This window comes from Vicugna pacos, chromosome 6 (genome assembly GCF_048564905.1).
Source record: "Vicugna pacos chromosome 6, VicPac4, whole genome shotgun sequence".
Lineage (NCBI taxonomy): Eukaryota > Metazoa > Chordata > Mammalia > Artiodactyla > Camelidae > Vicugna > Vicugna pacos.
This window is the reverse complement of record NC_132992.1, coordinates 23,914,125-23,941,575: the sequence shown is the minus strand read 5'-3', so window position 1 is coordinate 23,941,575 and position 27,451 is coordinate 23,914,125. Positions and strand designations below refer to the sequence as shown.

General features: G+C 40.0%; 1 protein-coding gene across 4 annotated transcripts in view; it reads left to right on the top strand.

The window, feature by feature from the left end:
- The window catches only part of EIF2AK4 (eukaryotic translation initiation factor 2 alpha kinase 4), an 80,029-nt gene that overhangs the window by 24,947 nt on the left and 27,631 nt on the right, over nt 1-27,451 (top strand). For all 4 annotated transcript variants that reach the window (XR_012073376.1, XM_072962689.1, XM_072962691.1 and 1 more), the window contains exons 8-22: nt 871-1,028; nt 1,799-2,334; nt 4,804-4,910; nt 5,488-5,645; nt 9,105-9,538; nt 10,037-10,106; nt 12,032-12,115; nt 14,016-14,138; nt 15,992-16,096; nt 18,129-18,183; nt 18,980-19,059; nt 21,784-21,885; nt 23,254-23,307; nt 25,563-25,799; nt 27,267-27,342. Coding sequence is in view for 3 of the 4 variants with exons in the window: in XM_072962689.1 (XP_072818790.1) it covers nt 871-1,028; nt 1,799-2,334; nt 4,804-4,910; nt 5,488-5,645; nt 9,105-9,538; nt 10,037-10,106; nt 12,032-12,115; nt 14,016-14,138; nt 15,992-16,096; nt 18,129-18,183; nt 18,980-19,059; nt 21,784-21,885; nt 23,254-23,307; nt 25,563-25,799; nt 27,267-27,342 (2,379 nt within the window). In the remaining variant the exon portion in view is untranslated. The remainder of the gene's footprint in view (nt 1-870; nt 1,029-1,798; nt 2,335-4,803; nt 4,911-5,487; nt 5,646-9,104; nt 9,539-10,036; nt 10,107-12,031; nt 12,116-14,015; nt 14,139-15,991; nt 16,097-18,128; nt 18,184-18,979; nt 19,060-21,783; nt 21,886-23,253; nt 23,308-25,562; nt 25,800-27,266; nt 27,343-27,451) is intronic.

The window sequence follows — 27,451 nt, the reverse complement described above, 5'->3', positions numbered from 1 at the left end:
CAAGACTACCTCCTTCAACAAAGGATTGTCTAGTCCCACATGTCAGTAGTCAAGGGTGAGAAACTGTTCTATGTACTATGATTTAATAAATTAGGCAAAAACAGGGTAAAGGGAGCTAGAAGAGAAATCAAATGGTAGCATTGTGGGTGATATTTTTCTCCATTTCTAATTTTTTGGTAATTTTCTATTATAGTTATAATAAAAATTTAGATTTTTTTGTAGGAAAATTTTTGGTGTTACAGAGATTTAGCTCTCCTGGGTACAATGGAACCCATATGCCTATCACTAAATAAGCGTACCTCTCTCTCCCTCAAGCTTCAAATTTGAACTTTCATTTCTGATTCCTTTCCTTGAAGCCATTGGCCAGTTTGTGTTTACTGTGCATATTCAGATTTTGTATTTAGAAAATCATCAATGTATTCAAATCTCCAAGTTACTAAAATCTGTTTTTACTGTGCACACTAATCTACACTGATGGAGCAGTCTTGATAGAGAGTTCTTATTTCCAAATTCCTTCTACCATGTTAGTATTTAGCTATGTACACTGCTATACCAGTAGGCACAGTCATCAGAGGTGAACTGGTTATGAAAATAACATTGTGAATAATGACTAGTAGAAGAAAACATTGGTCTGATACTAAGATCTCAGTGTTGATTCCTGTCCTTTTATAAAATTTAATATTTTAGGGCTCAGAGTATATTGTTAAATCCTAAAAATTAGTTACAAAAGAGCATATAACATGAAATTACATTTTTCATGTTAGTACATGGTATCTATCCACTGTTGAATGAATGAATGTATATTCCCTCTTTTTTTATGCTCACAGACTTTACCAGTGAGATTTGATTGTATTTTCTTTCAATGTGCAGGCAGCGATGAACAGCTTGGAAAATTAGTTTACAATGCTTTGGAAACAGCCACTGGCAGTTTTGTCTTGTTGTATGAGTGGGTCCTTCAATGGCAGAAAAAAATGGGTCCGTTCCTTACCAGTCAAGAAAAAGAGAAGATTGATAAGTGCAAAAAGCAGGTAGGCATCCAAGATGGTTCACTGAGCAAAAGGCCAAATTTCGAGGGTTAAGATGACCAAACAGAACAGCGCTGTGTCTGATTGGCTGGCATAATTGACCCCGAATGCTGTGAGTTCTGCTTAACCAGAGGGCATGTTGGAGAACCAGTGCCTTTCTTACCAGTTGTCTCAGCCCTGCTGCCTCTTTCACATCATGGTCAAAACTTGTGCAGCTGCTTCTCAACCTCCTTTCTTAGCCCTCATCCCATTAATAGCTCTCTCTTGAAATGGGACTAAAGAGTACTTCATAATTGTGTTATTTGCAATCATTTTTATTTTCCCAGTCTTTCAAAATACTGCTTCACAACTGGAGTTTAGGGGACTGGAGAACTTTAAAGTTTATGTATAATACTGAGTTTAAGGAGAACATTTAATATTGTATATTGCAGTGTTATGAAATAAAGAGATTATAAAGCAGTAGGTAAAACATTGTGTTTAGAAATGTGTGTGTATTTATGACAAAAAGAAAAATTGGAAGTAAATACACTGAAATTATAACAGTTTAATGTTTGTTTTTCCAGTGGCCATATCGCAAAAGAAGTTACTTTTAAGAGCTATTCATCTTTTGAACTAGTAGGTTGACCATATGGTTTAGGGGAGGACTCAGTTCAGGGCATATCCTTCTCCTCTCCTTTGAAAGTATGTTTTTTATTAAATATTTTACTTTCGAAGTGAAACACTAGCTAATGCTGACCAACCCAGTATGACCTTACTGGTTTTTTCCATATCAGATTCAAGGGGCAGAAACGGAATTCAGCTCACTGGTAAAACTGAGCCACCCAAACGTAGTACGGTACTTTGCAATGAATCTCAAAGAGCAGGCCGATTCTATCGTGGTGGACATTTTAGTGGAGCACAGTAATGGAGTCTCCCTCGCAGCCCACCTGAGCCACTCGGGCCCCATCCCCGTGCAGCAGCTTCGCAGGTACGCAGCTCAGCTCCTATCTGGCCTCGATTATTTACACAGCAACTCCGTAGTGCACAAGGTCCTGAGTGCATCGAATGTCTTGCTGGACGCAGAGGGCACCGTCAAGATTACGGACTACAGCATTTCTAAGCGCCTAGCAGACATTTGCAAGGAGGACGTGTTTGAGCAAACCCGGGTTCGTTTTAGTGACAGTGCCCTACCTTATAAAACGGGGAAGAAAGGGGATGTTTGGAGACTTGGCCTTCTGCTGCTCTCCCTCAGCCAAGGACAGGAATGTGAAGAATACCCGGTGACCATCCCTAGTGACTTACCAGCTGACTTTCAAGATTTTCTGAAGAAGTGAGTATCATTGAGATTCTCTGTAATTGTACTTTACTCCTGTGCTTTTTTTCACTTTCATATTCTTTTTCGTTAAAAGTTATTGTGAGATATTGAATGAAGTTCCCTGTGCTTTACAGAAGAAATTTGTTTTTTAAATCTATTTTCATATACAGTAGTTAATATCTGCAAATTGTGCTTCAATATACTAAACATCTAAGTCATGTGTATAAGCTGTCCAGCCCCAGTTAACAAAAGAAAAAAACTCCCCGACAAGCATAGCAGCATTTCATTTGTAGTTATATTTTTACTTCTTGGTGAACATCCTTTGGAGAAAGGTTTTATTTCAAATCTATGATGGGGAAAAGCCCAGACTCTGGAGCCAGACAGCTGGGTTCATATTCCACCTTTACCCCTTACTGGCTGAGTGACTTAAACTCCTTACCCTGGGTTTCCTCTGAAAAATGGGGATAACAGCAAAGATGCCTCTTATTATATTAAAGAGGTGACTTTCAGAAATCACCTAAGGATGGGGACTGGTTTCTAGGGGAACCAACCATATGATTTAGGGGTTTGGAACTTTCAGTCCCAGCCCTAACCTCCGTGGAAGTGAGAGGGGCTGGAGTTTGAATCCATTACCAGCGGTCAATGATTTAATCAATTATGCCCATGTAGTGAAGCAAAAACCCAAAAGGACAGAGTTCACAGAGCTTTCAGGTTGGTGAACACAGCCGGAGGTTGTGGACGTACTGGGTGGGTGGCATGTGGGAAAGAGCAAGGAAGCTCCAAGCCTTTCCCCCCCACACCTTGCCCTATGCATCTCTTACATCTGGCTGTTCCTGGGTTATATCCTTCGTAATACACTGGTAATCTAGTAAGTAAAATGTTCTGAGTTCTGTGAGCTGCTCTAGCAAATTAATTGAACCCAAGGGCCAAGGTAGTTGGAATCTCCCGTTTGTAGAACCAATCTCTATTGGTCAGAAGCACAAGTGACAACCTGGACTTGCTGTTGTCTCATGTGGGGGTCAGGGGAGGGCAGTCTTATAAGACTAAACCCTTAACCTGTGGGATCTGATGCTGTCTCCAGGTAGATAGTGTTGGAATTGAGTTGAACTGTATGACATCCAAGTGGTGTTAGAGAATTGCTTGTTGATCTGGGGAGACACCCTCTCCCCACAGCAGAATTGGGTGCAGAACCTTTTATGTGATCAAATGAAAAAAACAAGTTGAAGAATAATATGTATAGGATGTCATCTAAAAAACCAATATTCACACAATAAATGACATTATTTGAGTGGTTGTCCAGCACTTTGCCCTTACCAGTGATATTTAATATTTGTAAGAAGTTTTAATATTTGTAAGAAGGTGTTCATGATTTCCTGATGTAGCTAAAAATTAATTTTAAATTTAGGGGAAAATATCTTATACAAATGCATTTACTGCAATCTTGTTCTCTCAAGGTATGAAATTTGGAGTGTATTACTTTTTAGTTCTATGACATGAAAAAAATAAAATGTTACCCTTTATGATAGTTTCTATCACCACTTTATAGGTGTAGTCCACAATTTACAGTGATGGCTGATTCTTTTAAATATATTTTTATAATTAGGGTCAGGTTCTACCAAGCAGTGCTACTTGATGATTGTTATGAAAGCCAACCACTTAGATAGTTAGAACAGTGGTTCGCAGACTTTCTCTTTGATTGAAACCACCTGGAGAGCCTGTTAAAGCACAGATTACTGCCCAGACCCCCAGAGTTGCTGGTTTGCTAGGACTGGGGTGGAGAAGAATTTGTATTTCTAGCAAATTTCCAGGTGATACCGATGCTGCTGGTTGGGGACCCCACTTTGAAAAACACTGGGTTAAAGGTATAGGTTTTTTCATTCACTAAAAGATAAATTGTTTATTAGAACATTAAACAGTAGGTTAATAGGCTTAAGGAATGAGAATGAAAAGAAAGTAGATGATAGAACGTAGAACTTTGAAGGTCATTCTTAATTGTTACCAGCTTTGTACTATGCTGAACAGACTTCATCTAAAGTTTATCATATTGGGCCTCAACCCTGCATCAGCTGTCTGATTTACATGTCTTTGGGGAAACTTTTACTTATGACTGATCCCCAGAAAGGCTCAGTTCAGCATGGCAAGTCACTGAGCTGTGAGTGGGAGTGAAAAGTCAGCCTACTTGTGCTGTCTTATCCTCGACTTTTGAAATACTGTTCCATGAGGGTCAGTCTTCCTGCCTCTAGAGACTACTTTGCGTGTGCGTGAGACCCCCCAACTTGTACCCAGCCTGGTGCTCAGCATATAAATCCTGCCGGAATGTTAATTAAGTTAAATTCACTTATGAGTGCATTTTGGTCCATAACTAACGTGAATTCTCTAATGTGTATCTTTTAAAAATAAACCTATCGTTAAAAGCTTTGGATTAGCTAGTTTAGCATTTGTTTTATGCACTTCTGAGATTCTTTTTTTTCTCCTCTCACTGAGGTGTGTCTGCTTGGATGACAAGGAAAGATGGAGTCCTCAGCAGTTGTTAAAACACAGCTTTATCAATCCTCAGCCAAAAACACCTTTGCTGGAACAAAGTCCTGAAGGTAAGTCTGTTACCATTCTTTTCTCATAGCCTATTTGACATAAATTATTTTGAGAGTACACATAAACCTAAGGCTGGACAGGACCGCAAGCATCATTTATTTTATCTATATGCTGAACTATATATAAACCCATTCATTAAACATGTGCTGTGTGCATGGAACTGTGTTTGCTATCCTGGTTTTTCCTGTCTCTTCTGATGGAGTGTCTGGTGGTGTAGCCTTTCTTAGTGTTGAGTCACCTGTACTGCCGTGTAACTGGATGCCCCTGCTGTCACTCAAGTAGCAGGTGAAGGAACCTCAGTAGAGATTGTGATGATCAGTAAACCTGGGTTTGGCTTCTGGCTCTGTGGTTCAGTCATTTCTTTACTCCCAGTTACTCCGACCTGTAAACTTGGGCTAATTGTGTATTTCTACCTCCTTTAAGGAGGACAAGGTGAGGAAAGTATTAAAGTGTCTGCCAGGTAAGAGGTACTTTTTCAAACTACTGGTCGGGGCCCCTTCCTCCAGCACTTGCATCCTTGTTGGATGTTGTAGCTCTTACTCTGTTTCTCAGTGGCCTCTTTTTGTTTTATCTCAGATTCTGGAGGACAAGATTACATGGAGACTGTTATTCCTAGCAACCAGCTACCCAGTGCTGCGTTCTTCAGTGAGACACAGAGACAGTTTTCCCGCTATTTCATCGAGTTTGAGGAATTACAGCTTCTCGGCAAAGGAGCTTTTGGAGCTGTCATCAAGGTGTGGTACAGAGTTGTCCCAAGTCCCTTTTAGAGCTCTTTCTCTGTTGTATTTCTGCAGACTTATGGACTTCAACTTTGAGAATGGGGAGGGAAATGAATATGACCATTTGAAACTATGATTATCTTCCCCTTCATGCGGTTAAAGGCTTATTTAAAGTTACACTGGACACATTAAGAATGCATCATTCCGCTTCCCTTGCTTGATGAAGTGCATTAACATGAACCCACATGATTACAATGGCACTTCAAGTGAAGTCAAGACCTCTACATGAGGAGCATTTTTGTGTGGTTTGGTTCAGAAAGAAAATGGTTCTCTTTTTCTCCCATTTTTTTGCTTTTAGAGTTGCTGTAGCTAAAAGGGGTACAGGGTTAGAACTGAGATGGAATTGAAACTGAGAAATGGCCCCAGATGGTCTTGATAGGTTTTATTTTCCAGCTCTTGCTGAGATGGGGAGGTAGCAATGCATTGTTAAGATGTGCTGCTGTTAGGTCTTCTCTTCTTCATTCCAAGGTATTTGGGTGACTTCTATTATCATCTGTTCCTTGAGAGGGAGATTTCAGCTGTTTTTGTATAATTTAAGTATTTGGTTTGAATTTAAGAGACCCAGATTACTATTATCAAATCCAGATGAGATAGATGTCGTCTTACAAAAGAAGGTAGTCCACCGTCAAGAAGGCACATGTTTGTGTAGGATTCTAAAGAGTATTATTAGGAAGCATTACCTGTGTTATTGTGGGAGGCCTTTTACACTGAAAAAGGAATTGTTAGTTTTTCTGTGGTAGTCAGGAACAGAAAGATAAACTTAAGCAAGTTTTACAAAAGGAAGCCATAGTATCAAGGTAAGTTTTCAACTTTCTTCTTGAAAGTATAGACATGACAGGTGAGTAAATAGATCTACTTTGGGCAAACAGATATCCTAATCAGATCATCACAGTTATCTTTAAAAGGAGTGGAGGACTGAAGTATATATTATCCCTTTAACTCTGTGATTTTGATCAACTCCTTTAATTTCTTTGTATTTTAGATTCTTGACTGCAAAACATGATCAAACTTCATTTCCTTACAAGTACTTTAAAATGACTAGTAAGCTCATATAACAAAAACATCTTAATAATTTAAACCCCTATATTTTTCCTGTGGTTTCTCCCTATGAGAACTCCACAGCCCTCACACCCATCTCTATTTTCAGGTTAAGGTAGGGCCGTCTGCTCAGTGATGTGGTATTTCATTAGCAGTTGGACCCCTTACTGTGTATGCACCTCTGCATTTTAATAAATGAATTCCTAGGAGTTACAGTGTAGCAAGTCTCATACCCAAGTCAGTGACTCTATAGGATTACCAAACCAAACTTGGGTCAGCTTGCTTATGTGTCGTAAAGCCAATCTACTGACACCGGGTTGTGGTAAAGGGAAGTGCCGCATTTATTGCAAGTGCTAATAAGCAAAGAACACAGGCAGCTAATGCCCCAGAAACCCAAACTCCCAGGTAGATTTCAGGGAAGACTTTTTAAAGGCAGGGTAAGGGAGAGAGTTGCAGGGTACATGATCAGCTCATGCACAATGCTGATTCGTTGATGGTGAGGTAACAGGGTGGTGTCACAAGGGTTAACGTCTGTCTTCAGGCTCCAGCCAGTCTGGGGACTATGTACTCATGGTCATCATGCAGTTAGCTTCTTTCATCTGGTGGGGTTTTAGTTTTAGTATCTGTCAAACAACTCAGGAATGTGTATCAGACATTGTTACCTATGTCCTTCAGGAAGGAACTAAAGATTCTGTTGCTGCCATATGGCTGATTCACTGTCTAAATTGTTACCAGTTCTTCTGGCCCAACTGCTATTTTTTTGTTACTACATATTCACATTCTTTCAATCTTTAATTATCAGGCCAGCCTTTTGTGACTCAGGGAGGCCTGGGAGACTAAAGCTTTTCTACAAACAAGAGGCAGGTGGAGGAGGGCAGGGAGGAGGGTCTGTCTAGGAAGTCCCTATAGGGTCCAGCTCAGTTACAGTGGTGTATGTGAGGTCTACTGAGGCATAATGTTGAAAGACAATACCAGAACTTCTCACTGTCCTCCACTCTATTAATGTGGCATAAAACAACACAGGGCTGTCATTTTGGGGAGCACAATCCCTATTTCAGGCTGTGTGCCAGGAGGCTCACAAACCTTGTCTTTCAGTCCTGTGACAGTCTTAAGAAATAGGTATTATCACATTTGCCAGATGAGACAACTGAGGCTCAGAGAGGTTGTATCACTTGTATTTACATACATCCGTCAAGAGATGAAATCAGCATTCACACCTTCACTGTTTCACTCAAAAAACATGTTTCTTACCCCTATTTCTGTTCCAAAAATAGGTAATCTGAAACTCAATTATATAGTATTCCTTTCTCATTCCTAAAGGTAGTTTTTAGCATAGTAATTGAAACTTTGAGCCAAACAAGAGAATACTGCTCTATTTTCTCTTTTGTAACCAACTAGTTTCTCCCTCTGCCAATGACCAAGTTGGTGTTCATCACCTCAGTTGACCTGCATGATTGGGACTGAAATGTTCAGAAAATGAAATTTTATAAAAATTACTCCAGTTAGCCCAGTTTCATAGTGAAACTGCCCAGAATAAGGATGCTTCCATTTAGAATATGGAAATTTACCTGTGAAACCTTTTTTTATATTTTTCATGTGTTTTTATTTTTTCTTAATTTTATTGTTCTTGTTTCCTTACGTAGTATCAACTTCAGTCTTAGTAATAAATGAGCAGAGATTGTGTTAATGCCAGTTGCTTTTATTTACTGAGCACCTTTCTCTGCAAGGCCTTCATAAGGTGCTTTACTCACATCAGTTCGTTTAATCCTCAATCACTTTTGAGATAGGGAAAGTGGTATAAGTGCCATTTTATAGATTAAAAAATTGAGTTTCAAGGAAATTAAGTCATTTGCCCAAGTTCACACAACTTTATAAGTTGAGAATTAGAAGTTGCATGCAGGTCTGTTAAAAATGTTGGAGTTTATTTTGTGTTCAGTGACTAAGTGTAAAAAAAAAATACTGGAGGAAAACGAAAATCGTCATCTGAACCTTTACACTGAGTTGAGGAAATAATTTTTTTAAAACAAGGTTAAAAAGGCGAGAATATTTACTCGGAAATTTAGGTAGCAGATGCGATACTGGAAAAGCAGGGATGTAATTGTCAATAAAATGAATGATTAAAATGGGATTGTGTTTTTCCCAGTCTCTTAGCAAGCCAAGTACATCTCCTTTGGGGCGAGATGTTTTCTAAGTTTTTGGCAGTCAAGACTTCCCTTCAGCTTAAAAGAGTTTCAAGCATGTGGTCATCGACTAGCTGTGGGTTCTGTAGTTTAGGAGTGGATGGGGCTGACGCGGTATGAATGCCAGTCTGTGCGGGGTTCGGAATAGCTCACCACCGGCCCCTTCCCCACTTCTCTCCCCCTCCCCGCGCGCCAGGTACAGAACAAGCTGGACGGCTGCTGCTACGCCGTGAAGCGCATCCCCATCAACCCGGCCAGCAGGCATTTCCGCAGGATCAAGGGCGAGGTGACGCTGCTGTCCCGCCTGCACCACGAGAACATCGTGCGCTACTACAACGCCTGGATCGAGAGGCACGAGCGGCCGGTCGGCCCTGCGATGCCGCCCCCAGACGCGGGGCCCCAGGCCCGGGACGGGCGAGCCTTGCCCCGGCAGCCGGCGGGCGACAGCGACACGGACGGCCCGGGCAGCGTGGAGGCGGCCGCGCCGCCGCCCATCCTCAGCAGCTCGGTGGAGTGGAGCACGTCCGGCGAGCGCTCCGCCAGCGCCCGCTTCCCCGCCACCGGCCCCGGCTCCAGCAGCGACGAGGAGGACGACGAGGAGCACGACGGCGTCTTCTCGCAGTCCTTCCTGTAAGAGCCACCCGCCAAGCCCACGCCGGGAAAGAGCGCTCCTTCAGAAAGCCAGGCCTGTGGGCCGTGCTGAAATACGTGTGTATGAGAGGATCACCAAATTCATTCCAAAGGTTTTTCCCCCAACTGTCTTCCAGAGATCAAAATCCAAGCCCTGGGGAAAGGAAAAATAGAAATTTCTTCCAGTCTCTTGTCCTAATACGTTTAATAAGGTTTTTAAAAGAGCATTCTCTTTAGATAAGGTCTTCCAACTCTATGGAATATATAAAACAATTTGGAGTCTTGACACAGGGCCTACTGCAGTTCTAAAAATAGTTAACAAACCAATAATTATGATCCTAAAATGAAGTTTAATTCATTTCAGAATCCACCCTGGTCATTTACTTTCATGTTTTTATTTCCTTATATTCAATTGGATACAGTTTATCATAACTCTTAGCTATTGAATTATAACAGGAAATTTGGTTTCTTTAGCCTTTCTCTATTTCTCTTTTTAAGACCTGCTTCAGATTCTGACAGCGATATCATCTTTGACAATGAAGATGAGAACAGTAAAAGTCAGAATCAGGTAAATACTTAAATAGAAATTACACCATTTTTTAAATCATGGAGTAGGTACGTAGGCAAATGTTTGATGTTTCAAACCTCAGGTAAAATAGTAAAGCCTTAATCTGATATGCAGATATAGAAACTGTCCATTTTAACATGTAATTATTTAAAATATGCCTCTCATATGTTTATTTATAGGACTAAATTTATCCACATAATGAGACATGTCTGCTTTGAGAAGAGAGGAGTAAATTGACATGCTGGGTTTTTTGTTTTGGTTTGGTTTGGTTTTAGTGAAAACCATTTCCTAGAGGATTTGGGGAAACATTGTGTGGTTGGGGATGAGGGTTGAATGTAAATTAATTGAGTAACTAAACAGCCTAATTGTGGAGTTATGTAGTCTCTCTCACATCAGTTAATCTTGATTACTTATTCTTGTAAACCATCCTCTAGAACAGTGGGTCATGATCCTGTAACAGGTTATGAAATCAGTTTCAGGGGTCACAACCAGCTTTATTTTATTTTAAATGCTGTAGAGAGGAGTTTAGAATACCCAAATGCATCACCCTAGTAAAGATAAACTCTGTAGAACTTGTCTCTTATGAGTGTGTGTATTGGGTGTGATATAAAGTATAACATGATCTGAAAAATTTGAAAAACACTGCTCTAGGCCTTGGACCCCACACAATTCTGTATCTTCCTCCACCCAGGTCAGCAGAGCACCTCAGTGCTGATGCGTGGAGTTCAGGGTGAAGCTTTGTAACTTCCAGGGCTGTCAGTTGTTGCTATAGAGCAACCTTCTGCAACTGGGGGTTGGATGTAGTGACTTTATTACCAGGAAGAAAATATAATTACAAACAGTTATAAGGGTGCATTCACAGTAGATAAAGAAAAATCTACATGTAGACTCTATTAGATAAGCAATTAAGTTGATTTGAATGAGGTTTGAATGTGTTAGCCAGCATTTTAGAAGTACTTCCCTTTTCTATTAAAATCACCTTAAACCCCTGAGGAAGTTTAAGGGATAATAGCATAAGTAATCTAAAACACTGCTTTGGTTTTATGCATTTAATTATTATAGCAGCACCAAATTTATAGTTCTGGTTTTGCTCAGTTAGGGGAGATATCCCATGGGCATTCTAATTGATGGATAGATGCTTCTAAGAGATTAACAAGTTTCTACAGACAATCCTCAGTAATAAATAAATGATTCAAGAGTAGAACCTGATTGTTTCCAGAGCAGGTTTTTTTTTTTCTTCAATAAAGAAAAAAATGTGGAAAAATGTTTCCACACAAAAAATGCAAATCAGAAACAGTCACATGCGACCTAATGCTTTTTCCATACTTAGGGAAGGAGGGAGTATTTATATATATATATCTATTAGAAAAAGAATTTTTTTAAAAAAAGGAATAAGTGTTAGAAAGAAAACTACCTGTAGGGAACAAACAGACTAACCATGTAGAAAAGTCATCTAAAGGATAGGTCACCCTAAGTGACACCTGTGGTTCTTCAGTGCTGTAGCCCAGAGGGCAGTGTGCCCTTTGGTGAATATGATCACATTTAAATTGCTTTAGCAAAAGGTGAATTCCTCACCTTCTGTTTCCAAAGTAAGCCTATCATCAAAGGAACGCATTCCAGTAAAACTGAATACATCCTACCCTTCTTATCCATAGAAAGACATCAGTGGTAAGAAGGAATTGACTTGACTTAGTCTCTCTGTGGATTGTGCACCTTTTAATACCCATCTGTACAGTAGCAGACCTGTAAACTATACATTAGATTCTGGTATTAGCAGAATTGCCTTTTAAATGCTGTAAGCATCTAAAGGACGGTGGTTGTGTTTGCTCACTGACTGGCCATTTATGTGGTAGGGGTGGGCACGGGTGATGATCTTGTTTCATTTCAGTCCCATTTTGAGTTCTCATGTGTTCCTCTTGGATTAGGATGAAGGCTGCAATGGAAAGAGCAGTTGCCGTGAAAGTGAGCCACCGGCGACCACTGAGGCTGTGCACTACCTCTACATCCAGGTAAGGCCCTGGCTTGCAGCTCAGTGACACAGCAACTCCCAGCAGTCGCTAGTGGGTATGTTTTGGGAGATGAGAGCAAGAGAGTGGGCAGAAGAGGGCTCAGCAGCACTGCCAGAGAGGACTGCAGCATGGTGACCCTTACCCCCGGCCTTGAACTTGTGCTCTCCTGTTGGGTAGCAGGAGATGGCATTGGGCTCTGGACTCACTTAGGCTAAGTTCACATCTGGGACCCACTGGTCACAGCTGTGTGAACTCCAGCAAGGTTCTTCAGCTTTCTGGGCCACAGGTTCCCCACCTGTAAATTAAACAATAGCAGCTGTCTCAGTGACTTGTGAAGAATAAATGAAAAATGTGTGTGAAGTAATTAGAACCATACCTGAGTTCCAGGCGAGCTAGACTCTACATGTACAGAAACTCCACTTTAATAAGTTAAATCTGGACAAGTAAGGTACCATGTGTGTACATCCTCATGTGTATGGAAGAAAACCCACCTGGCTTTTGGAAAGTGGTTTGGAACCCCTGAGGGAAGGAGCCACAGGCAAACTAGTTCCAAAGTGGCATCATTCAAGGGAAGCCTGTAGGCTTGGGCCTGCTCAGACTCCCAAGGGGCACATTCTGGTCAGTGGTGAGCTCTGCTAGCAGAGGGACAGCCACAAGCCAAAGAGAAAACTTACCTCTGGCCCAAGTGAACAGGGCCATGGGATGGTACTAGCACTTTCAATCATATCTGAAAGGAGGCAGATCTTTAAATGTGAGATACAGTGCTACGCCCAAGAAAGAACCATCAGACAAGTGCAGTGTTTCAAAAGAGGCTAATCAGGTTGGTTGCCTGCCTGGGGTTGGAGCTGGTTTTAGGTTTTCTCTAATACAAACCCCTCACACACATGATAAAGCATTTATCCCCCAAACCACTAACTGTTGAGTATCTACTAAGTGTCATTAGTCCCTAAACAATTCTAGTGAGACAGGAGCACTTAGGGGAGGTTTGTGAGATGTGGAAGGATCGTAGTGTGGGGGTCAGGCTCTCTCAAGACCTGGAGGATGAGTCAGAATTTGTAGATAGTTATTCTGAGCATGAGAGGATATTCCTCTCATGTAAGATGATGTATTCTTGCTCTCTTTTAAAATAATGCTTCTTCACAAGACATCTCAACTCTGGCACTGGTTTGAAACATATAGGCTAGTTTCATAAATCAAATGTTTCATGTTGATTTAAGATTTTAATGATGCTGTTTATTTTCTGATATATTAATACACTTAAGAAGGGGTGGGAGAGAGCCCTTTCTTAAATGTTTTGATGTTTACAGTGTTTTGCTGTACATGTGAAGGTCATTGACATTAATTTAATGTACAAATGAGAAAGGCTAATGACATCATTGGATTATTAATTAGCCATTCTTGGAAATTTGGGTTTGGAAACAATTTTGTAAAACAGTAAATAAAATTTTACTTAATTCTCAGTTTTTTCATATTATGTGTGACAAGGATTTTAAGATCTTATTTTTTAAATGATCAATAATATGAAAAATAAAAAGTTTTGTTGGGGTGCTAAGATTATGCATATTCCCTTAATTTTTTTTTAATGGGGAGAGGTAATTTTAGGTTTGTTTGTCTATTTATTTATTTACTTAAACAGAGGTACTGGAAATTGAACCCATGACCTCGTACATACTAGACATGCACTCTACCACTGAGCTATACCCTCCCCTAGCTATACCCTTCCTCCCAATTTTTTAATAATGTTGATTTCTTTTTTTAATTAAAAAAAATCAAGCCTTTCCCATAAGTATTTAAAAGCCATGGTACATGTTTTAAAATAGAAGGTTACATTAATTGCAATTGTTCTCCTTAACTGAAAGTCTGTGTAATCCAGTCCTGTCTGGTTTGTTCTTGTCCTTAGATGGAGTATTGTGAAAAGAGCACTCTACGTGACACCATTGACCAGGGGCTGTATCAAGACACCATCAGGCTCTGGAGGCTTTTCCGAGAGATTCTAGATGGCTTGGCTTATATCCATGAGAAAGTAATCTGTACAGCATTTTATGCCTGAAAACTTAAGTTTATGTAAAACTTAAGACAAAAAAATCAAATATGAGATTTGAGAAAAACAAATAGGGGGGAAATAATGGGTATGTTGAAATAGTCTATTTTTGTAGGAAATAGAACAGCATATCAAAAGACAAGAAAATAGTTATATATAGCATCAAAGTTCAAAGAAAACACTGAAGGGTAAGATGGGTCAGCAAACGATGGCCCACGGGTCAGATCCACCTCTCTGCTTTTGTACAGCCTGTGAGCTAAGAGTGGCTTTTACATTTTTGAATGATTGTACAAAATCAGAAGGATAGTATTTTATGATACCTAAAAATTCTGTTAAATTCAAACTTGTGTCCGTGCATACGGTTGTGCTGGAACGGGGCCGTGCACATTTATGTGTTGCCCATGGCTGCTTCTGTGCTTCCCTGGCGGAGCTGAGTAGTTGTGACAGAGACTGTGTGGCCCATAAAGCCTAAAAGGTTTACTGTCTGGCCCTTTACAGAGAAAGTGTGCCAACCTCTGGGTTAGGTGGAAATAACTGAACATGTACGGAATGTGAGGATGTCCTTGAGGAGTGGTTTAGATAAAGTGAGAGTAAGATGAATACATGCCAGGTTATTTGATTCTAACTGACTTAGTGCTGACCCTGCTAAGAACATGGAAAAAACAGAAAGTCATATAACAAGGGTAGAGGTGAGACTGAGTAATGGAGCTTGCCATGTGTATAAAAGCTCGAAATTACAGTGTAAGTGCCCATGGACCTAACTTCAGGGTGAAACACTGCTTACATTTGAAAAATGGGATTGTCTAATGCATTAGACAGTATAAATATGTTTTTTCCTTTGCCTCAATTTTATTTAACCTTAAAATGTTTATACTGTACCATATTTACACTAAAAAGCTTAGGACTATAATTTATAAATGTCTAGTTTACAAATTATTTGGTGGAAGCAGAATTTACAATGTTGGACATAAAAATGAGCTCTAATGAAGGCCACTAGAATTCTATTACTGTGTGTCATCCTGGAGTACTAGCACCGTGCTCTGTGGGCTCTCTTCCTTGCCATCTAATCTGCTAAGTACTGCTTACCGTTTGCTGCGTGTCTAACACTGTGCCTGCCACACCTAGAAATACAGAAAGGCACAAGTGTCTGACAAACCCCATACTTGAGATGGACTTCCCTTTTTCTCCCCAGGAGCCAAAATTTGCCATCATAGTAACATCACACCATAAAGTGTTCTTATTACATTTAGTGATTTTCTATATTGCAGTATCTGAAACAATAAGCAGTGTGAGGATGCCATTAAGAAGGAGAGAAAGCAGTGTTCACATATCAAGAAACTAGTGAGCACTTACCAGGTGTGCTGGGAATGCAAAGTTGAGTTATTAGAATTACTCTGGAATTCTTCAGGGATAAGTTGCACTTGTGAATGTTGGTGCAGTTCAAATTAGTGGAGAAAAGCCTGGGCAGGGCAAACAGCATAAAAAAAAAGGAACAGAGGAAGGAATGAAAATGCTGTGTGTCTCCCTGACCAGAGCAGGGGTTTTGTGATAAGGCAGAGAGAATGACCATTGTGAACCTGGTAGAGGGGGCTCTTGGATGCCAAGATTAGGATTGGACCTGATCAGAACCACCAGCAGGTAGACTGGGAGATGGTGGTGAGGTCAGTGGCTGGATAGTCAGGAGACATTGCAGAGGCCAGCCTGGACTAGCATGGTCTGCTGGAGAAGACCTCATCTGATCTTCTTCACGAGGTTGGCCTTTTACATTAGGAAACAGGTATGACAGAAACTCTGCTTGGGAAGCAGTTGTTGATTTCTTTACTCTCTTCCATCAGGGAATGATTCACCGGGATTTGAAGCCTGTCAACATTTTTTTGGATTCTGATGACCATGTGAAAATAGGTGATTTTGGTTTGGCGACAGACCATCTAGCCTTTGCTGTGAGTATTTTTTAAATTCGAGCATCCTGAAAGTGGACTTGTGTGCCTTAATTATCCCTAACACTCTCATGACTGTGAGTTCACTGAACTCTGCTGTGTAATCCCCAGGAAAATATCCAAGTCTGAAGGGGCAGCTGCAAATGATCTTACAGGCTTTAAAGTTGTGAATACCGTGAGTGCGTTCCACTTGAGGGATATAAAATTATTAGTTTGTGGATGACATTTAGGTCAAAGGTATATCACGCTTTATGAAACAATTTGGTATTTTGGTGTACCAAGGCAGGCACTGGGCTAGATGCTTTATACTTGAGGGGCTTTTAGTTAGCTTAAGAAAAGAAGGCTAAAACCATAAAACATCAGGAGAATGAATTTGAGGCAACATAAGTCAGAAAATGTTAATGTTCTTCACAACACTGTGGAATAGTTGTTTAATATGAAAAGCTAAAATAATGTGAAGTGAGAGAAATAGTGATGTAAAAAACAGGAGAGATTTACATATGGTTATGAGGGTTAAGAAAGGTTGTATAAAGAAAAAAGCATTTCAGATGGGCCTTAAAGGATGGATGTGAGTCCAGTAGGGTGAGATTGAGGGCATGGCATCATAACACCAGACTAGGGGATGCCAGAGAGAATAGCATAAGCAAAGGCCCTGGGGTAAGCAGACATGATTGTTGATCATCAGCATGTTGTCTGGTTGGTTGACACCATGAGGTGTTGGGGATCAGTGAGAGAAGATGCTTGAAGGCTGGGGATTCTTGGCGGTGGCAGACCTTGAGAGTCAGGGGAAGAGTTTTACTTAATGTCATAAGCCAGAGATTGGGCACCATAATCTGGGGTAAATGCAGTTAATTCTAAGGGTAGTCAGAGAAAGAAATTAGGATTTGGATTAATGGTGAAAAAAAAGAATAAGGGCTAAATTAGAAGATCAGGTTAGGAGAAGCATAGAGGGGGGAAATGGAAGGGGGACAGTAGAATGTGGTCCTGAGCAGAACAGTGGGGAATTTTAAGAGAGCAAGGAAGGGCCAGGTGATGGAAATCTTGGGATCCCCAAACTAACAAATTTAACTTGGTGTCTGTATAGGGATACAGGTGAGAGCACAGGCCCCAGAAGCCCACTGACCTGGGCTAAAATCCTTGGGCAAGTTAGTTAACCTCTCAGTGTATTTATCTATAAAAACTGCCTAGATAAACAAGTTTCTTCTGTACAGCACAGGAACTATATTCAGTATCCTGTAGTAGTAAAAAGAATATGAAAATAAATATATGTATGGATGACTAAAACATGATAATGTACACCAGAAATTGACACAGCACTGTAAACTGACTGTACTTCAATAAAATAAATAAAAAATAAAAAATAAATAAATAAGATGTGCCTAATGTAAGTACCAACTTCAGGGTTTTCACCAGGATGAAATAAGAGTACAGGTGAAGCCCTAGAACAGCGCCTGGCTCTAAGAATGTTCGAGCTGTTGTTATTGATGGCAGGTGCTTGTAATGCAAATCTGTGGAGTGGTGTCAGAAAAACAGTAATTTAAGGTAATATGTGAGACGGCACTGTCACAGGTGTAGCGGAGGAAGTGAGGCTACCTAAGAGGTGTTAGCAGTGACAGTGGAATAGATTTTGTGACCAGCCTCTCGGGAAGAAGAGTAAAAATTGACTCAGATAAAGTAGTAACAGTGGGAAAGCCAGAAAGTGAGTTTGTTGCTGTTGTACCCTCACTCCTCCTAGTCAATAGATTCTGTTTTGGCCTTTGCAGTATGAAAATAGATTAGTTTCTGTAAGTTTTTGGGGGTTTCTTCCATGGAATTCAACAGTGAATTGACCCTACCCCTTGATCTTGGGTTTCCAGTGAGCCCTGCACTAGTGGGCTAATGAAATGAAAAAAATGTTAAACTCAAAAAAGCACTATTACAATTATTCTGGTTTCTGTGTAATATTTTTCAGTCAGGCTTCATTTAGAAATGATAATCCATTCCTGTGGAATAATGTAACATTTTAATTTGATATTTGGCTTACCTGTATTTTCAGGCTGATGGCAAGCAAGACGATACATCAGACCACTTGATTAAATCAGACCCTTCAGGTAAATCCAGAAGACAGTATATTTAATTGGTATGTTAAAAAGCAGTCCACAAAATACATTCTTTTCTCTTTTAAATTTTTTTTCTAACATACAAGAAGCTGTAACGTATACAGCATGAGGAGTTTAGAGGTACATATGCACCTCAGGAAGCATCACCACGATCTATGCCATAAACGTACCTGTCACTTCTGGAAGTGTCTTCCTCCCTCTTATTTATTATTATTACTAATTTTGTGATAAGAACACTTAACATAAGACCTAACCTCTTAAGAAAATTTTAAATATATGGTACAGTATAAAACTTCTCAATCTGAAACCTGTTTTTCACTTGTAAAGATTTTATCCTAAAGCAAATTATAATTATTCATTAAATTAGCAAAATTATGAAATTGCTTTAATTTTTCTTTTCCCTTTCCACTTTATTAACTGTTCTTCAGAACTCTTAAGAAGTCAGAGCTTCAATTAGAATAATTTGCTCCTGTGGGTGGACGGTTATACTATGACCCCAGGTGGTGATGAGAGGTTACCTCATGACCTTGGCCATCTGGGGTCTTCTTGCCTAGCACTTCCCTGTTACAGCAGCAGAGCGATCCTGTGTGGAACAGAATGTGTGGCCATCCACGATTTAGGGTTCATAGCATGGTGAAATGCATGCTGCTGCTTCCCGTGAATAGTGTGAACAGTGAACAGATCGTGCCTCACTCTTAAGAAACCTTTTTTTTTTTTTTTGATACAAATTTGCCTTATCTCTAAGTCCTATTATTGGAAAGCCTTTCCTCTGCCTTCTTCCATGCAGGTCATTTGACTGGGATGGTTGGCACTGCTTTATATGTAAGCCCAGAGGTCCAAGGAAGCACCAAATCTGCATACAACCAGGTAAAGGGGAAGCTTTTGGGGGAAAAGGAAAGATCTCAAGAGAGAGATAATAGTGAGAATATCAAGATCACAGCATTTGGGGTTTAGTTATCAGCTGAAATAGTCAGGAACATTTATTCACTCGCTACATATCTACGTGTATATTGACTACTCCACATAGGACGCTTGGTGCCCAAGGACAGTGAATGAAGCTGGGATCGTTGCTGCCGAGGAGCTTACAGTCCCTCCATCCACTTAAAGGAGATTTGAACTAACTGGTCCTGGACTAGGCCCCAGGAATGTAGGGAACAAGGCAGTCGACTGATAAAATCTCATTGCAGCCCTCGGGGAGCTTATCCACTGGTAGATGAAATGGGCAATAAACAAGTAAAAAAAAAAATTTAATCACAAACTGACAAGAACTAAGAAGAAAAGAGATGGAGCCCTGTGACCAGAGAACAGTAAGGGACATCATCTTTAGGTAGACTGACCAGAGAAAGCCTCCTCAAGAGGATGGCTTCAGGATCAAGGAGGGAAGGGGGACAAGCCTTGCAAAGTTGGAGGCTGGAGCTTGCCTTGGAGAGAAAGGGGTAAGCAGAAGAAACAGCACACATGAGGAGAAGGCTCGGGGTGAGAGCTAGCATGGCGCACTTAGGCGAAAAGAGGGTCCATGTGGCCACAGCATGGTGAGCTGTGGGGAGGGAGGCATGAAGCTGGAAGGAAGGTGGGGTCAGATGATATAGGGCCAAGTGAGCCAGGTAAGGATTGTGCACAGGCATCCACCAAAGGATCTCGAGCGAGAGTCCACCCTAGCTGCTGCTGGAGGCTTTGCAGAGGTCCTGGCGGAGCAGCTGATAGATGGAACCAGCAGGGTAGCAGTAGAGACAGGGAGAAGTGTGCAGATATAAGATACGTGTTGGAGAGGAATTGACAGGTTTTCCTAATGGAGGTGATATCAGGTGAGGGAAAGGAAGGAAATCAGGACATTGCTCAGGTTTCTGCCTGGAACAGCTTTGGAAGGGTCGTAGACTGAGCTGAAGAAACCTGAGGAGAGATGGGGGAGATGGAGGAGAAGATAGGAAAATTCCATTTGGGGCATGTGAAGTTTGAAGTGCCTGATGAGAAATCCCATTAGAGATGTCTGGTGAGCTGTTAGAGACTCAAGACTTGAGTTCAGAAGAAAGGTCAGAGTCAGAGGTATAAATTAGAGTGTCACCAGCACACAGATGGGATTTAAAGCCATGAGACTAGATGAGATCACTTAGGGCAAGAGCATAGAACTAAATTTTTAAAATATGTGAGGCTGGCAATTCACATCAAAGCACATTTTCGGGCCTGCAGTGGAACCTGAAGCCAAGGTTTTGGTTCTGACACGGAGCACGGGGCAGTGACAGAGCTGAAGCAGACCTCCAACACCCGCTGAGGACGAGGGTGTGTGGAGATGGATGTGCCCACCCTTGGGCAGTGGGAGAGAGTGGAGGCACCTATCTGAGTGTCACTTTCCTGAGTTCATTTTGCAAGAGTGTAATGAAATCCTTAAAAGGGCCCTACCCTTTGGCCCAAGAGTTCCACTTTTTGAAATGTATCCAAAGGAAACAACAAAGAGATGTCCAAAAAAATTGGTGTGAAAGTGTTTGTCACAGCATTATAACAGTGAAAAATAAAGTGTTTAAAAATAGGAAACTGATTAAATAAATTATGGAACTTCCATGTAATTGAATTGAATGACATGTATATGTCATTAAAATCATGTTTTAGGGGCCTGTTTTAGAAAAATGACATACCAGTATCAAAATATTCTGCCTAGATTAGGGGAATAAAAGTTACAAGCGATAGTGTAGTTCTAATTTTATACCAGGTGTATGTATACATTAAAAAAAACAAACCAAGCCACTAAACGGGCATATCTCAATAGCAGATATCCTTAAGCAGTGGGTTATGGGTGCTTGTCTGTATGTTCCACATTTTCTACAGCCAACACATGTAGGAAATGACACCATGAGCTTGTTTTTAAGACTTCGGAGGTCACTAGTCATAATTGGAGAGGCTCTCCTTTCCCTGAGTCCAGATTCATTCAGGGGTTTTCCTTGAAAGTGGCTTCTGTGCGTGTGTGCGGTTTACCCCGCAGTCTCCCCTCAGCCAGGCTGTGCTTGGCTGCCCGGGGCACAAGGCCCCTGGAATGCCCTCTTCCGCCTGGCAGCTCCCTGCCTGAGGCCCTGCACTGACCTCCCTTTTCTTCTCCACTTGCACTTCCCTGTTTGGTCAGGGCTCATCACTGACCTCTCTGCTGTGCCGTGTTTCCGTCCTTGGTATGGCTTTGCAATCGGTAGCTGACCTTTGCTGTCAGCTGCAGATTCTGGTCTGTGTCCCTTCTGAGATGATTAGTAAACATGCAAAGCAAGTTCTTTTAATAGACGTCAGTTGTCCTTGCTCTTTACTGGTTATTCTCAGGGTTTGGCTAGTGGTTATTCACTAGCATATAGCATATAGCTAAACCAGTTACAGTTAATTTTCAAGAAAAATGTTGAAGTCATGCCAAATATTTTATCACCTAACTATAAAATACCTGTCTCATCTATACTTCATACCTATAATTTTTTTTTAGAACAAAGCGTATTTTTTTCTAGTGTCTTATTTTTCACTTATGCAAACTTTATTCCAACTAACAGTGTAATCCTGTAATTCCCTAGTGAATTATGCTTTCATATGTAGATGCTCTGAATACTGTTCTTTTGTTTTCCTCAGAAAGTGGATCTCTTCAGCCTGGGAATTATCTTCTTTGAAATGTCCTATCACCCCATGGTCACAGCCTCAGAAAGGATCTTTGTTCTCAACCAGCTGAGAGACGTATGTATCAGATGTTTTAGTGCCTTAGTTTCCAGTAACCTGAAACGTGGACATTAAAATTCAGTGTGGGGTATTTTTCTGGTATTTATAATATAGAAGAAGGTGATCCTACCATAATTTTATATATTTCTAGTAAATGGAAATCCACCTCTGCTTATTCACTTACGATGATAAGAAATTTTCCCTAGTTTTTTTTATTTTTGAAATCATACTTGAAGAGATTGCTAGGGTATTGTTACTTTTAAAAAATATTTTGAGATTTACTCTTGATTTTAAAACAAAGGAGGAATTTAAAATTTTTGTCTAATATCAGTTCAGTTACAGCAGTGGGAATGGGTTATGAGGATAATGGATATTTATATCTAGAAATTAAAGGTTCTGGCTGAATGGACCTGGTGTAGTAATACCGAAAGGATACCACCATGACCAGAAGTGAAACAGGGCCTGGGAAAAACATCAGCCACTTGAATTTTTTTCCCAGTGAGCTCTCCATATATGTTCTTGGGATTGATCCTTGCCTCTGTTATTGCTCAAACTGGAAGAGACTAATGTTACAGAGTGCAAGGTCAAGGGTGCCCATTTGAAACGGCATTAGGATGACAATGGAGAGTAAAGTTTGAGTAAGGGCAATTGAGATTCACATTTTTGTGAGCAAGAGACATGGAGAGCCTTCCTCCTCCTTCCTGAGATGGAAGCAGGCACATCTGTTGGTGTAATCACATACAGCATAACTAAGAATACTCCTCTAGCTATTTTGAAAAGTGTTTAATGGTTTAGCTGCTGGGACAGCATAGATAGCTGTGTTCATAATGTACAGGAGTAAATAAGGTGGTTACTGTGTCCTTGCCTTGACTTAGAATGCTCTTCGAGGATCATATCTTCGGTTAAGTGCCTTTCTGTAGTCTAAAATTCACGTTTGTTCCCTCATTGCAAGAATCTCAACTGTCAAGTTAATGTTATGATTGAGGTCTTATTTACCAGAAAGGTGAGAAATTTAGGGGTGAGGAGTGGAGGTTTTAATGTTGTTTTTCTTTCTCTGTGTTGATGGTTTGGTATTTTTGCCTTTTTAAAAATTGTGTGTTTAATAAAGCTACTTGTCTTTCTCTGAAGCCATTAGGTTTTAAAATACTTTGTTCTCAAATGAGGTGCTTTCTATCCCCCAGCCTGTCGTTTGGGTAAAGTTAGTATTAAAATAATATGTATGAACATAGAACAGTGGGCATCGGGTTTCAAGAGGGTGTCACCTCTGTCTTCCCTTGTTAGGAAATTTTCATTTCTGTATGTGATTTTCTTACTTCTGTTGAATAAAATACTTTCACTGTGACAGTCTGCCAAGCACTTGCTGATTTGAATATAATAATTTTTTAGCCCAGTTCACCTAAGTTTCCAGAAGATTTCAACGATGGAGAGCATACAAAGCAGGTAATTTTCTGATACTTTAATGACTGTGTTCTCACTCTTGGGTTTTAATTACTATTTTTCTTCTTCAATTAGTAATCTTCTGACACTCATTCTCTTGTGTCATGGGAACAACGTGGCGAAATAAATCAAAAGATGGAGTTCTCAACAATGTATTTAGACTTGAAATACACCATAGAAATGCCAACAGCTGACATAGAAAATGAACAAACTACAGGGTTCTTTTTTGTGAGTCATCGTGCTTTTGAAGTACTGTTTGGACCCTTGGCTTAGCTGTTGAAAAAAAAGAGAATGCTTTTACAGCTCATTGTTTAGATAAAGCTTGGAACTTTAAGAAAAGGAAAATACATTTTAAAACTATAATTTTGTTCTGTCTTGTGGTTAAAGTAGTTCAAATTGTAAAGAGGACGGTGAGACCATCTGATGTTACAATAATTTAAAGCAAAACAGTTTCTCCTCCATACTATAAATGTGTGTGTGTGTGTGTGTGTGTGTGTGTGTGTGTGTGTGTGTAAATAACTCATGTCATAGTAAATATTGGCATCTGGCTAATATAAAATAATAATTATTAGTGAATTTATTACACTGCTTCTGATATGCCTTTCTTCTTAGTGCTGGCTGTTTGTCTTGATGAAGCCTTCCATGGTTAATACTCTTGTCATATGGAAGTTTATTCCTTAAACTGACTTTTCTTAAACAATTATAATCAAGACAACATCCCTTATTTAAATTATTAACATTGAGAACAGAAACCTAGCTAGAACATTGTATTAATTTGCTCTTTCTAAATTATTGGTTATGTATCTGGATGGACAAATCACTTAACTTTTCTAGACTTTAATTTTCCTCACTTGTAAAATCGAGGTATTAAGTACCCTTCATTTATATTAGCACTAATGTCCTGTAATTCAGTGGTGTTTAACATGACATTTATTTATGGCTAGAGGGACCCATTCGGCCTCCACCGTTGAATTAGGGAATAACCATTAGAAAATACATTGGGTCATGTTTCTACTTCTTTTGTTAGCTATTATTATTCATTCGAACTGAGTTGTCCCCTGTGTTTCTGGATGTCACAAGTAAATGTTCATTTCACTGCCTTTCCCTGTAACAGCGTCATTCTTATTCAGTATGTCCACATGTTAGCAGGGCTGGTGGCATAGGAACTTAAACTGCAACACAAGAGCAACTATACAGAACATTTCTCATGACAGTGATTGGCCTCCTATTTGAGGGACTTAGCAGGCACGCTTGAGCATTTGCATTTGGACTGTATGAAACTGGCACAAAAACCACAACCACCGCCACCTCCCACATCACAGTTGTTGCTTTTCATCTGAAAGGAGGCAGCATACATAGAAAATGCTTTAGACTAAGTATAACGCAATTGTTGCCACATACAGACATTAGGCAGTCTGATATATTTTGCTGAACAGGATATTATTTTTACCAGTTTAACATAAATTTTCATAAAGCTGTATCATGTCAGTTCCTTTCTTTATGTGAAAAATAATTATGTGTGTTTTTACTTTAGCCTAAGAAAGGGGTAGGTATTGTTGGGGAGAGGGTATTTTAAAGATATACAATTAGAAAGATTCACCTAAAAATTGAGAGTTTCTGATCTCAAGTATTCCTGTACCTCCTTATAAATCTTTATTATAAACAAAAAAATTATGGAATCAGTATGGAACCTATCAAAAGTTTATATATTGCCTTTAAATTGTTCCCTGCTTAATGAGGTAATAGCTGTGAAAGTATAAGGAACGCATATCATAAGAAAATTCAAGGGAATGGTATCAATACAGATAACATAAATGGAGAAGGAAAAATAAAAACAAGAAGCTTTTCACTGCTTTAGAGGTTCCAGCAGCTACTACTTAACGTATTATAATTTCTACTAAAATTAGGCACCAAAAAATGCTTGTTTCATGTTCTTGTATTTTTTTTTGATACAGTATTTTAGGTACAGTTTTTAGAAGGCCTAACTTCTGCTTCTATGTAATTGCTTAGTTGAAGATTTGTTTTTAGTCATATATGGCAGTAAAATATAAAATGGGCCTTTACTTCTTAAGAAATACTGATATTACATTGTTGCACAATTCTGTGACCATAATGCAGTACAGGGGGAAAATGAGAGATTCAGATATTTCGGAACTACTAATTAAGATGCACCAACTAAGTGGAAGAAGTGTGTCTGTTTTTGGATCTGAGCATCATCCATTGCACCCCATCACCGGTGTACCTGGGTTTCGTTATAGAAATCTGTCATCTCCTGGCTGTTGAACCATGATCCAGCAAAGAGGCCCACAGCCACAGAACTGCTCAAGAGTGAGCTGCTGCCCCCGCCCCAGATGGAGGAGTCGGAGCTACACGAGGTGCTGCACCACACCCTGGCCAACGTGGATGGCAAGGCCTATCGCACCATGATGGCCCAGATCTTCTCCCAGCGCGTCTCCCCTGCCATCGATTACACCTACGACAGCGACATACTAAAGGTGGGCTTAAGCCATGCTTCGAAGGAGCTTAGCCTGGTCCACAAAAGGACCAAGTCAGTTCCTTAATTTTCATGGGTTCCTTTAATGCCTCCAACATGAGTTCTTAATCTGAGGTCTGTATATGCAAAACGTGTGCATATGCATTATTCCAGAAAGAGCCACACTTTTAATCACTTAATTGAAGGAGTTCCTGACCCATGCCCTACCAAAGAGATTAAGAAGCAGCGTTTTTAGGGACTGAGCCCTGGCCCAGCTGCCCAATGCCAAAAATATCCAGCCAGCTCAGATCCAGATCAAGTAGCCAGTAGCTCCCAGTGCTGGCTGCACATCAAAGTCACCTGTGAGGCCCTTGGAGCTTGCAGAGGCTCAGGCCCTATATCCGATCTAGGGGCTTGGAATCTTAAGTGTGAGGTGCTTCAAGAATCTCAGTTTAAAAGCTCCCAAGTGGATAGTATCCAGGGGGAGGGATAAATTAGGAGTTTGGGATTAGCAGATACAAGCTACTATATACAAAATAGATAAACAAGGTCCTACTGTGTAGCACAGGGAACTATATTCAACAGTTTGTAATCATAACCAATAATGAAAAAGAATATATACGTATAACTGAATCACTATGCTGTACACCAGAAAGTAACACAACATTGTAAATCAACTATACTTCAATTTTTTAAAAAATTTTTAAAAAGTTCCCAGGTGGTTTCTGAAGCATAGGCAGGTTTGAGGGCCTTCAACATTTTCTTTTTTAAAAACAAGCAGTCTGAAACAATATAGCAAAATATTAAAATTTGATAAAGTTGAGTGATGAATAACAGATATTTGTTATATTCTTTATGTTTCTCTATGCTTAAAATGGAACTGTAGAAGAGTCGTAAAGAAAGTAGTGGTAAGGTTTGTGGAAGATCAGTGTAGATTTCAGGAGCCAAACAGTTTTTGTTGCCAGATAATGTTAGATATTTGCCAAGATTATGGCCGACTTTTCAATTTTTAGTGTTTTGCTTATCTATTGTTTCTAAATTTTCTATAGTGGAATAGTACTACTTTTATAATAAGAAACAAATGAAAAAGAAAGCTGTTTACTAAATACTTAAATGCCATGTAGCTTTCAAGGGGCTCAGTAGGAATCACCTTGGTATGAGGTGGGTTTGATGCTGTTAGTATCTGTGCCTCAGTGTCCCTGAAAGTCCTCAGGGGGGATTGTGTACATGACTAGCTCTTTCTGAAAGGCATACGTCCGCATGACTAAGAGCTTGGACTTTGAACCTAGGCGGCCTTCCTAAAGTAGGACGTATTAGAAGACTCGTGGTTTCTTCTCTCCTGAATATGTTCAAAGAGTGACTGACTTGTCGAGATCTCTCTTGTGATCTTGGGAACAAGCAATGTAATGCCTACTGCAAGCCACAGAGAAATATTTTAGGGGATCCGTTTGGTTAGGCTTTGATGACATTTTGATTGGTCATGTTTTAGGGCAGCTTCTCGATCCGTACAGCCAAGATACAGCAACATGTGTGTGAAACCATCATCCGCATCTTCAAAAGACATGGTATGTCCTTTTTAAAAAATTACGTGCCTTCTCAAAAGATGTTTTGTTTCCTCATTAGAAAGTATTGTTAATGGATTTGAATGCAACCATATTTTACTTTTAAATTCAC